Raw genomic sequence first — 11,604 nt, forward strand, 5'->3', positions numbered from 1 at the left:
CCTGGTGACTGGGCATGTGTGTGCTGCCTGTGTATTCACATAGGGAATGCAGGCTGGGCATGTGTGCGGTCTGTGTATTCACAGGAGTGTGTGTGGCCCGTATGTTCATGTAGAATGTATAATCTCGTAGGACAGGCAGATAACCATGCAGGCATGATGGCTTATTGTCAGTGGTGGTGGCTGTGTCATCGAGTCGAGTCCCCCTCATAGGCCAGGGTAGAACTGCCCCACAGCGCCTCCTGGGCTGTCGTCTTATGGGAGCATGTCGCCATGTCTTTTCTTCCGTAGAGCCGATGGTGGATTCAAACTGCTGACCCTTCAGTTAGCAGCTTAGTCCTTAACCCTGCCCCACCAGAACTGCTATCAGTGGTTACGTAGACACGCATATTGATGACAGTTAATAATATTACTATGACAAAAAAAAAAAAAAAAAACTGCCATCGAGTCGACTCCAACTCATAGGGACCGCCATTGGGTTTCTGAGGCAGTAAATCTTTATGGAAGTAGATGGCCCAGTCTTCCTTCCAAGGAGTGGCTGGTGGGTAGGCAGCAATACAATTCTATTTTGTAGAATTCCCTGGGTACCATAAACAATTAACACTTTTGACTGCTAAGCAAAAGGTAGGCAGTTCAAGTCTACCAGCCCCACTCCGATGCACACAGCGACCTTGGGGCCTCATTCTGTCCCGACGCATGCGGCAACCGTGGGGCCCGGCCCTGCTCCAATGCACGTGGCGGCCAATCTGATTTTGTTCTCCTTGACCGCGGGCTCCTCAGGCCGTCCTGTGCCGAGGACTTTATGTGTATAGTCCATCATTTTAGCCCAGAAAAGCTTCGAGAGAGAGACCACTGCTAATCCCCGTGTGCTCGTGGACAGAGAGGATTGGTCAGGCTCTGTAACTGGCAAGTCACAGATCTGAAATCTACACCCAGGTTTGGGGCTCCCTGTGCCCAGCGCCCTAAAGACCCCATGGCGGGCGGGGGACGCGTCCAGCCTGTGAGAGGGAGACACGGAAGGGTGTTAGGTGACGCAGGTACAGCTCTTAGCTACCTTTTCAGGTAAGGAAAATGATTAAAGATGTGAAATGTCCCAGACCAGTTAAACCTGCACCTCAGGGAGGAGGAGGAGGTTGGATGTAGCCATCGGTATTGTTTAAAGCCCCTTAAAGAGCTCTGGTGAGGAGCTCTAGTGGCACAGTGCCTAAGGCACTTGACTGCTAACCAGAAGGTTGGTGGTTCAAACCCACCAGCCACTCTGCAGAAGCAAGACTGAGAAACCCAGTGGGGGTCACTATCAGAATCGACTTGATGGCAGTGGGTTTGGTTTTTGTTTTTTTGGAATGGTACAAATGGCTAAGCACTGGACTACTAGCCAAAAGGTTAGAAGTTCAAATCCACCTCAGAAGAAAGGCCTGGTGATCTGATTCCAAAAGTTCACAGCCTTGAAAACCCAATGGAGTAGTTCTGCTTGCACACAGGGGTTACCAAGAGTCTGAATCAACTCAACAGCAGTTGGTTTGGCCTTGTCTTGGTACAGGAAGAGAGCAGAGGCTCCTAGCCCTACATGAGCACAACGTTCTCCCATTCCTCAGGCATCGCTGATCTCTGATTGGTGCCATCTTGTTACCCCCGACCCATGTGGCCTCAGCCGCACGATGACCAAGCTTGTCCTCCACTCTCCTTCTGCCACTACTTCCTCCTTCCCAGGGGCACGACCACTGAGCCCTACACCAGGAACAGCACCCAGGGCACCACCACACGCTCTAACATCTTGGCCCTGGTGCCTTCCCCACTGGCCTCCTTGGAGCTCAGCAGCCTTAGTCCAGCCCCAGGACGGTTTTCCAGAATGACTGAGAAGTTCTGACTGGCTTCCCAGCCACGGATAAGAGGCCAAGGCAGACTCTCAGCTCTTAGTTTCCATAAAACGACTCCACCTAGCAACATTCATCTCCTCCCTACACAAGGACTATTGAACATGGCATACTGGCGCCTTGGACTGGCGCATTCTTTGGGGTGGGCGCTGTCCTTGGTACTGTGGATGTAGACTAACATCCCTGGTCACCACCCAAAGTTGCCAATAGCTGCTCCCTCCTTCCAGTTGAGCAAAAATGTCTCCAGGCATCACCAAATGTCCCCTGGGGGGCAAAACAGCCCAGTTGAGAGCTGCCGGACATGAACTCTACAGAAATTTCAATGAGCTTTTGGATGAATTTTGCAGTAGTTGCTTCCCATTATTTGCTATTCAAATCCCAGTGGGGTAAGTGGTAACCAACAACACAGCTAGGGAAAACGCCATGCTACCCACAGTGCGCTACCTGGGTGGAGATGGCTTTGCTCTCTTCATTACATGTCATCAGGGTCTGGACACCGGCTTCACATGGGGAGGAGCTGCAGTTCCTCTTGGGTTCAAACGAAGAATAGCATCGCAGCAGGGAAAACAGAGCCACTGTGATAAGAGAAAGGGGAGAAGTCTACCATCAACCTCATGGACTGTCCATTTCTAAACATGGATTGGACAAGCTCACCCACATCAGGGCATTTAAAGTGCACAGAAGCAAAGATGTCCCTTTGAGGGCTAAAGTGCCTCTGACCCAAGCCATGGTACTTTCAATAGCCCCATATGTGTGCAAAAGCTGGACAGTGAACAAGGAAGACTGTAGAAGAATTGACGCTTTCGAGTCATGGTGTTGGCAAAGAATACTGAATATTGCATGGACTGCCAGAAGAACAAACAAATCTGTCTTGGAAGAAGTACAGCCAGAACGCTCCTGAGAAGGGAGGATGACAGGACTTTCTTTTAAGTACTTTGCACGTGTTCGCAGAGGAGACCAGTCCCTGGAGAAGGCCATCACATAAAGGGTCAGGCAAAAGAGGAAGGCTGTCAGCCAGAGGCACTGACACAGTGGCTGAAACAATGGGCTCAAACCCAGCAATGGTTGTGGGGATGGCGCATGACTGGGCAGTGTTTTGTTTGTCGGGGGTCACTTGACAACATGTAACAGCAACGACAATATAGAATAATCATGTTCTGTTCACGTGTAACTCAGCACTAAACTCATGGCCAACTCGTGTCTCAATCATCTCTGTAGCTCAGGCGTTAGCACCGTTCTGGGCCCAAACAGGTGCTCACTACCTGTTGGTTGCATGTAGCCAGGAATACCACACAGTCTCCTCATCAGCCTTCACCCAGGGACCAGAGTACCTGCCTATTGCCACCCCATGGTCATTGTAAACCTTAGGGCCACCCTAGGACGCTCAGCTGCTAATCCAAAGGCTGGGTCCAAGCACACCCGGAAGCTCCTTGGAAGAAAAGGCTGAGATGGACTTTTGAAAAACAAGCCATCGAGAACCCACAGAGCCCGTGTGTCTACTCTGACACACATGGGTCGCCATGAGTGCAAATCAGCTCAGTAGCAATTGGTATGAGGGAGCTGGTTAGGGCTCCCTTCCTGTGCTGGCTAATGGTCCCACAGCTGTGACCTGCTGCTTGCTGACTAAACCAAAAAAGAAAAAAAAAACAAAAACCCACTGTAACAGAGTCAGTTCTGACTGACGGCAACCTCAAGGGAAGAAAATGTCTTGGCCAGCCAGCGGGCATTCTAACCAGCGGACAACCTCTGTTCTGAATCTGGGATCTTCCAAGGCATCCCATCCCATCCTGTCCATCATTCCCCCCATCACCTGCCCCCTCCCCTTAGAAGATTCCCAATCCCTCCCTGTGCTTGGTGAGGAGCTGTCAACCACTGACCTGCCAGGACCATGATGGCTGCGCACACAGGGGCCAGCATCCCCACGCGGAGCCCCGCTCTGGCTCCTAAGGCTGTGGATTTGGCACACGTGACTCCGCCAAGGCAGGAGCACACCCTGACGTGGACAATCTGCTTCTGGGAAAGGCCCTGCCGGTCTCCGATGGAAAGAGGCACGGAGTAATTCCCACTCGGGAGGCTGCTCACCATGAGAAGTTCCACAGATCTGCCTGCAAGGGGACAGGAGCCTTTACCACGCTCCCTCACTTGTGGGCTCATCTACGAGCAGATGCCTAAACGCCACTGCGGCTAGCACTGGGCTGGGGCTGGAAACAGAGCCAGGATCACTACAGTCCATGCCCGTCTCCAGCCCCAGCCGATGGAAATACCGAGAGACTGGGTCGTGGATGCCAGCAGTGTGCTGCCTGGTCACCATCTGCTCCTCCACCTTCTGGTCACCACACCTCCTGGACTCTCAGCACAGTGGAGTCAGCAAGGCCAAGGTCAGATCCCAACAGGGTCCAGAGGTGGGCTCAGAACCAGCCAATCAGCATGCCCATCCTCTCAAGCCCCACCCACAGTGTTGGAGGACCAAGAGAGCCTAGCAGGGTGGTGATTACAACCCGCCACCTTCTATGCAAGAGATCCTTCTCACCAGGTGAGTGCCTGGGACTCCTGGAGGCCACCTGGCCCCTGTGAGAGGAACGTCTTAGACTGGACAACGCAGAGAAAGGCAGAGGCCAGTGTGGACAGGTGGCTTCCAGGGTGTCTGTGGTACCTAGACCCCACAATGCCCAATCACAGGTTGCCTGGGTTTCTTCAGTTACATGCTATTAAGGCGCTCTGGTGGCATAGTGCCTAAGATTTGACTGCTAATCAGAAAGTTGGTGGTTCAAACCCACCAGCCACTTCATGGAAGGAAGACTGGACAATCTACTTCCATAAAGATTTACGGCCTCAGAAACCCAATGGGGGTCACTATGAGTTAGAATCACCTCGATGGCAGTGAGTTTGGTCTGATTTGGAAGCCGATATTAAGGAGCGCTGGTGGCACAGTGGTTAAAGCGCTTGGCTGCTAACCAAAAGGCTGCCAAAAGACAGACTGCTACCCTTAAGATGTATAAGCCTTGGAAACCCTGTGGGGCCAGTTTTCTTGTCCTGTGGGGTTGCTACAAGTTAGAATAGACCCTACACTGGGTAAGCTGACATTTGGTGGCTTTTTATGTGTGCATGCACCTTATTCTGTTTGAGTTACCTTCCTTTAGCCCTGATCAATACAAGCACTCACCCCAGTTTTTCCCCAGTTTCCATTTGTCGTCTACACTTCCCTGGGTGCTGTGCAACTCAAAGGTGAACGGGTCTGCGTAGGGCTCCAGGTCCTGGTCCTCTGCCTCCAGAAGCAGGGGCCTGCCCACTGCTGACTCACAGACCTCCAGGTAGGGGTGTTGGAGTGTGGGGGCATTGTCATTGACATCAGACAGGAACAGCATCAAGGTCCCAGTACCCGTCTGTGGCGGGAAGCCTAGTGAGAGATTCGACACACTTGAAAAAAACCAAACCAAACCAAACTCACTGCCATTGAGTTGATTCTGACTCATAGCAACCCCTATTGGGTGTCCATGGCAGCAAATCTTTATGGAAGTAGATTGCCCAGGCTTCCTTCCATGGAGTGGCTGTGGGGTTTGAGCTGCCAACCTTCTGGTTAGCAGTCAGATGCCAGTGGGCAGTAAAGCCATGAGCCATGTGGATCAATGAGGGTGCGTCGGCATGTTCACCACCCCCTGGGAAACCAGCACTCTAAATCTCTCGGAAGAGCATCAGCCAACTGGAACGACCCAGCAGCATCCTGACCACAGGAGCCCTGGCGGCACAGCGGTCAAAGTGCTTGGCTGCAAACCGAAAGATCAGTGACTCTAACCCTAACTGGAATGACAGAGCAGCATCCTGACCACAGGAGCCCTGGTGGCACAGCAGTCAAAGCGCTTGGGTGCAAACCCAAAGGTCAGTGGCTCCAACCCACTAACTGCTCGGCAGAGAAAGATGCGACAGTCTGCTTCCAGGAAGATTTAAAGTCTTGGAAGCCTTATGGGGCAGTTCTTCTCCATCCTATATGGTTGCTTAGTCAGCAGAATCAACTGGAAGGCAGTGGGTTTGGTTTGTTTTAAATCCTTATCATGGGACTGCTGGTAGTGCCATAGTTAATAGTTTCGTGGTTAACTGAAAGGTCAGGGTCTCAAACCCACCCCGCAGCTCTGTGGGAGAAAGACCTGCTGGTATGCTCCGGTAGAGTACAGTCATGAAAACCCCATGGGACAGTCCTACTGTCACACAACATCCCTATGTGTTGAAAACTAACTCTACAGCAGCCAAACGTCTTCTTCAAAGTCAGAAGGTTTGCACACCTGAGCTTGGCACATTCTTGTCTTTCTGAAAATGTAGAACACCGGGTAAGATAACCAAATAGAATACTCCCACTCCACTCATTTGTAGAAGGAGGTAGGATGTAGACTCATCCAACACATTCAAATGTCCCTCGTGGCAGGGACGAGGGAGGGGTGGGTGTGGCCATGAGGGACACAGGCAGGATTCTCTTGGTGACAGAGCAGTCTGCACCTTGACTGTCAATGTCCTTGTCATGTCTGTGACATCATAGTATGTATAGTTTGCAAGATATCAGCACTGGGAGAAACTAAGCAGTTGTCCTCAAGTCACCCCCACTAATGGTCACCCCTCTACAGGGCTTCCAATGGCTTGCTTTTCAGATGTGGATTGACAGGCCTTCCTTCGAGCCCTCTCTGGGTGGACTCAAGCCTCCAACCTTCTGGTAAGCAGGGGGTGGGATCCATGTGCACCAATGAGGGCTCCTACTTCTTACAACTGTGAGCAAATCTACAACTACCTTAAATTAAAAGTCTAATTTTAAAACAATTGTTGTTGTTGTTGTTGTTATGTGCCGTCGAGTCGGCCCCGACTCATAGCGACCCCTCCTTGGGTTTCCGAGGCAGTATCACTACGGAAGTAGGATTGCCCAACCTTACCAGTCACAAAATCATCCGCAGTAGAATCATGGAACCCTAGACTATTAGACACCCCTTCTTTCTTTCTGCTCAGTTGGGACCAATTAAGAACACACATTTAATGTCCTCATGAGGGCACATACAGCTATATATCACTAGGACCCTGGGTTTTAGTTCACAGATTTTCTTAAACAAGATTATTAAAGTTATTTGAAATTTTTATTCCACTTTATGTTCTGGCAAGTTTAATAATTCAGCCTACAGGATGGTGGGAACGTGTTGGAACGTGCTCATAAAACCACTCATCCTGGGTTATGGCAGGTTTATCTCATACAGTCACATCTGCCTGAGCTTAGACACCATCCCAAGTCCAGGAAAATTGTGCTCAGTATTTATTCCACATCATTGGCCTTGACAAAGAGCTAACGTTGTCTTAGGAACAGATTTTAAAAAGAAAAAAGATATTGGGTTTGACTGCAGCTTCCTCATTGGTGAATGGTCTCTTAAGAACCTCTGGTGGCACACAGGTTAAAGCACTCAGCTGCTAACCTAAAGGTAGGTGGTTCAAACCCACCAGCACTCCATGGGAGAAAGATGGGACAGTCGGCTTCCATACAGATTTATAGCCTTGGGAACCCTTTGGGGCAGTTCTACTCTGTCCTATGGGGTCACTAGGAATCAGAATGGCTTGATGGCAGTGGGTTTGTTGTTGTTGCTGTATCTCCGTGAGAACTCGCCTCCCCCAGTGGTGTTGGTCTCTAGTTTGCCATCTCAAGGATATACCATCCAAAGCTTCCTGGCGTAGACAGACAGGAATAAGCAAGGTGTGACCCATGTGTTTCCCAGTTGGCCCCAGAGACTCTCATCCTCGATGCTTTCCCTCAGGAAGCAAGGACGCCCACTGTCCCCGATGTGGGTGAACACTCACCGTCGTCAACGGCATGGATGATGATGGTGTAAAAGCTGTCCTTCACGAGAGGGGATTCTCGGTCGATTTGCTTCCTGGTGGTAACTGCGCCTGAGTTTTCATCGACCGTGACCCAATTTGCCGGATCATGAATCAGTTTATAGCTTGTTTAAGGAAACACACAGTGTTTAAAATCAAAAAGTTACATCAAAGACCAATTAAACACATCACAGCAAACACAATTCCTATCACAAGTAACCTGTGAAATTCTAAGAACAATTAAGCTCCGAGAGTGTTTGTGAATGTAATGAGAGGCGCCAGGGAGACAGTCGGAATACACTATCAGTTACTGAATTGACATTGCATAGGATAACTACGTGTGTCCTCCTTGTTGGGCTGAAAGTATCTCCCTTGGGCAATGGGCCATCCCAGAGAAGAGCCAGTGTGCAGTTGCCTCAGGTGCTGGTGGCCGTTGTTAGTGGCCGTCAAGACAGCCCCGACTCCTGGCATTGGACCACTGGGATCCATGGGGCTCACAGGCTGAGTCTGGGGATTGATTTCCAGACCTTCTTCCTGGCCCATCTTAGTCTGGAAGCTCTGCTGACAGCTGCTGACCATCCCAGCAACACGCTGACCTCTACTGGCAGACGGGTGGTGCCTCTGCATCGGCCCGAGACAGACCCAGGTCTCCCGCGTGGAAGGTGGGAACTCTACTGCTGAATGACCACTTCATGCTCCAGGCAACCTGCCCTGGCACCAGTAGCACGGCCAACCCAGTGAAATCAGAACAGAGCTGAACTGGGTGCTCCCTGGTGTGTTCACAGGGTTCACACCTGAGTAATGGACTCCAACAGAAAGGTCCTTGCACCCCTCTCACCTATGCCCAGGTGGTTCCATTTTAACAGGTGAGGCCAAAATGCGGATTCCCTGAGGGCAGATGGCACCCAGTGGAATCATGCCAGGCTGCCGACCACAGCGTGCCGGCTCAGGGACCCACAGGCAGGCCCCACCCCCAGAGGCAAACAACAGGGAAAATGCAGGCCCCGGGAAGGAACGGAGAAGGGGAGTTTCCTCTAATGCTTTCCCTTTCTCACCTGCACAGAGGCTTTCAAATGGGTCAGCACTAGCCCCTACTGATAGGCAGGGCTTCAAACTGTTCTTCCTGGTTCCGTCACGGCTGACAAAGTGAAATCAGAATGGACCCAGTAGATAAAATATGTATGAACCAGAAAGATAACCAGAACTGGAAAAATTATGGGTAGGCTCCCTGCTGCGAACTTAATCTCCCTCTTAGAAAACAAAGGCAGTGTGTGAATTGCATAGCAACCAACTCTCTTGATTGGCAGAGTTGGTAAGAGCAGTGCCCTGCTCAAAGATGGCAGCTGACCATGCCATTGTGAATATGTGTCACTCTCCACAGCCCTGGTCGTTATCTAATCCCCCGCATCAGGATCCCAAAAAGGTTCACGATGCCTCTTCCAAGTCTCCCATTCCAAGCAGACCCATAACTTTTCCCTTTCCGGTTACCATTCCACTTCACCTAAATTTTAAAAGTCTGGAACTCTTCTGATTTCACTATGTTGCCCATGATTGAACCTGTTCAAATCAGTTTGAAGCCCTGCCGGTAAGTGAAGGGTTATGAGTTCTAAGGGGACTGAAGAATTGGCAGTCACACGCCACTTCACCTCTTAGGAATGCGCCAGAGTTCTTTGGAAGCACTGCGGTCTGACAGTGTTTACAAATTAGGCATAAAAACCTCAAGAGTTCATCTAGGCAAGCTGTTCCCAGCAAGTTGCTGTGTGACAGCAAACACCAATGAACACAGATGAGCAGGGCAAAACTAAACGAACCTGTCTCCCAGGTCATGTCTGGACCTGTCACAAAAAAACCTTCAGCCTACACGGTGGAGAAAGCAACATTTGAGGCTGTGACGTGGACACTCTTCAATCCTCGACTTCGCAATGCAGACACTTACTGAGGGCCACCAAACAGTGACATGCTTGGCTGCTAACCAAAGGCTAGGGGTTCGAGTCTGCTCAGAGGCACCTCGGAAGGCAGCTTATCCCTCTTCTTTGGAAAAATCAGCCACTGGAAACCCAGCGGAGTGCGGGTGGGCCTGACCCACGTGGAGGTGCACGAGTCAGAGTGGACTCGGTGACACCAGTCTCCCTGTCTCTGCCCTGTCGGCACCACCGTTACCTCAGGCCTTGTCTAGTAACTCCTGCCCATGGCACTACCTCCCCGCTTGCTGTTAGGAGAACCAGATATTAGTGTTTTAGGGAGACTCGGTGACTCTGGTATGAGCCACGAATATTCAAAGTACAGGAATACAACCCGGAAACCCCTTGTCGTCAAGTCAATCCCAGCACAGAGCAAGCCTACAGGGCAGAGCAGGACTGCTCCATTGCGTTTCCAAGGCTGTAATCTTTACGGAGAGCACTGGTGGTGCAGTGGTTAAAGCACTCAGCTACGCACCGAGAGGTTGACGGTGTGAGCACACTAGCTACTTTGTGGAAGATAGGACTGCTTCTGCAAGACTGCAGCCTTGGACTCTGTGGGGCAGTTCTCCTCTGCCTTCTTGGGTCACCCTGAATTGGAAGCAACTCAAAGGCAACAGGTTTGCTTTGGTTTGGAATCTTCAGAAACAGGCTGCCATTTTCTACTGTAGAGCAACTGGTGGGTTCACAAGGCCAATCTGTGGGTTAGCAGCTGAGCACTTAAGCAGTGCACAGGCGGGGCTCCTGAGGGTACAATAGTGGATGGCATCTGGGCTGCTGTCCTTCACACAGGGCAGTCCCCACCAGCATCCTCGCGGCCACCTGATCACGCAGCTCAGGCCCACCCCAGGCCTGGGGCCCAGCAACCTGCGTGTCCACAAGCCCACCAGGTGGTTCTGAGGTAGTGTCTCCTGCCAACCACGGCCTGGGAGCGGGCACTCCGAGTGCACACCCTGCCGGCGAGTCCTGGACCTTGATGTATCCCCACAGGAGGGCATGGCATTCGTGAGAGCAAGCACCCCGACGGCGGAGTTGGCTCCCTGTGAGTTCCAGGTACACATCTGTCCAGGAATGCATTTCTATCCTGTGCTGGGAAATGAACACTTTGTAGATGGTTGGAAACTAAAAAACTAACATCTGGGTTCTCCTGACAGGAAGCGGGGAGGTGGTGCCATGGGCAGGAGTTACTGGATGAGGCCTAAGGTAACGGTGGTGCCGACAGGGCAGAGACAGGGAGACTGGTGACAGGCCATAAAGTGCACAGCCTCTGACAGGGAACCGGCCACAGAAAAGCCATGCAATGGCTGATGCTTTTTTGTGTATCTTTCTACCAGAAAGAAATGACTGAAAAGGGGTCCCAAACTCCAGGCCGAGCAGGTGGGGACAGTCCCACCTGCTGAGCTCACCCTCACAGGGAGGCCACAGAGGACACCCACGGGCCCCAGGACAAGCTGCCGCATGGGATGTGGGCCCAGCAACGCTGGGTCTTCCAGCGGTTCAAGGAGATTCAAGTGGTTACCTCAAAGCTCTTAATTTTTAAATGCTGCCAGCTTTATTTAAGGGAAAAACAAAACCAAACAAAATAAACACTCTGGCTCCTGGTATACAGCCTCAGGGGAGGAGGGAGGTAGGAACTCAGAACAAATTATTTTAACACAAAGATGAGGGCTGTATGAGAGAGGCCTGTACTAAGTGAAAAGGACTGAGAAGTGAACTAGGCCCGTGAGGTCAAAGGCGGCTTTGGCCGCACGCAGTTAACCTGGGCCCCGGGGAGTTCACCTGGTGGCGTCTCGTGGTTTCATAAACAGAAAGAGTCAACCTCACCAAACCCTGTGTGTCACTTGGAGCTTTGCTTTCAAAGGAGTGAGTTTTCCGGCAGGAGCCCTGTCGGGGGTGCGGCTGAGGAACCCTTCCTCCCATTCCACTCACCTCTGCGG

The 11,604-nt window shown here is 51.4% G+C and overlaps 1 protein-coding gene across 1 annotated transcript in view; it reads right to left on the minus strand.

The window, feature by feature from the left end:
- Window positions 1-11,604, minus strand: part of CDH26 (cadherin 26) — a 63,623-nt gene that overhangs the window by 21,041 nt on the left and 30,978 nt on the right. Inside the window, exons 9-13 of the mRNA XM_007951513.2 lie at window positions 8,548-8,597; window positions 7,692-7,834; window positions 5,031-5,268; window positions 3,749-3,972; window positions 2,316-2,446 (exon numbers count right to left, since the gene is read on the minus strand). Coding sequence (XP_007949704.2) covers window positions 2,316-2,446; window positions 3,749-3,972; window positions 5,031-5,268; window positions 7,692-7,834; window positions 8,548-8,597 — 786 coding nt within the window. The remainder of the gene's footprint in view (window positions 1-2,315; window positions 2,447-3,748; window positions 3,973-5,030; window positions 5,269-7,691; window positions 7,835-8,547; window positions 8,598-11,604) is intronic.

Source organism: Orycteropus afer, unplaced genomic scaffold, assembly GCF_000298275.1.
Source record: "Orycteropus afer afer isolate SDZICR_OR568_19922 unplaced genomic scaffold, OryAfe1.0 scaffold00295, whole genome shotgun sequence".
NCBI lineage: Eukaryota > Metazoa > Chordata > Mammalia > Tubulidentata > Orycteropodidae > Orycteropus > Orycteropus afer.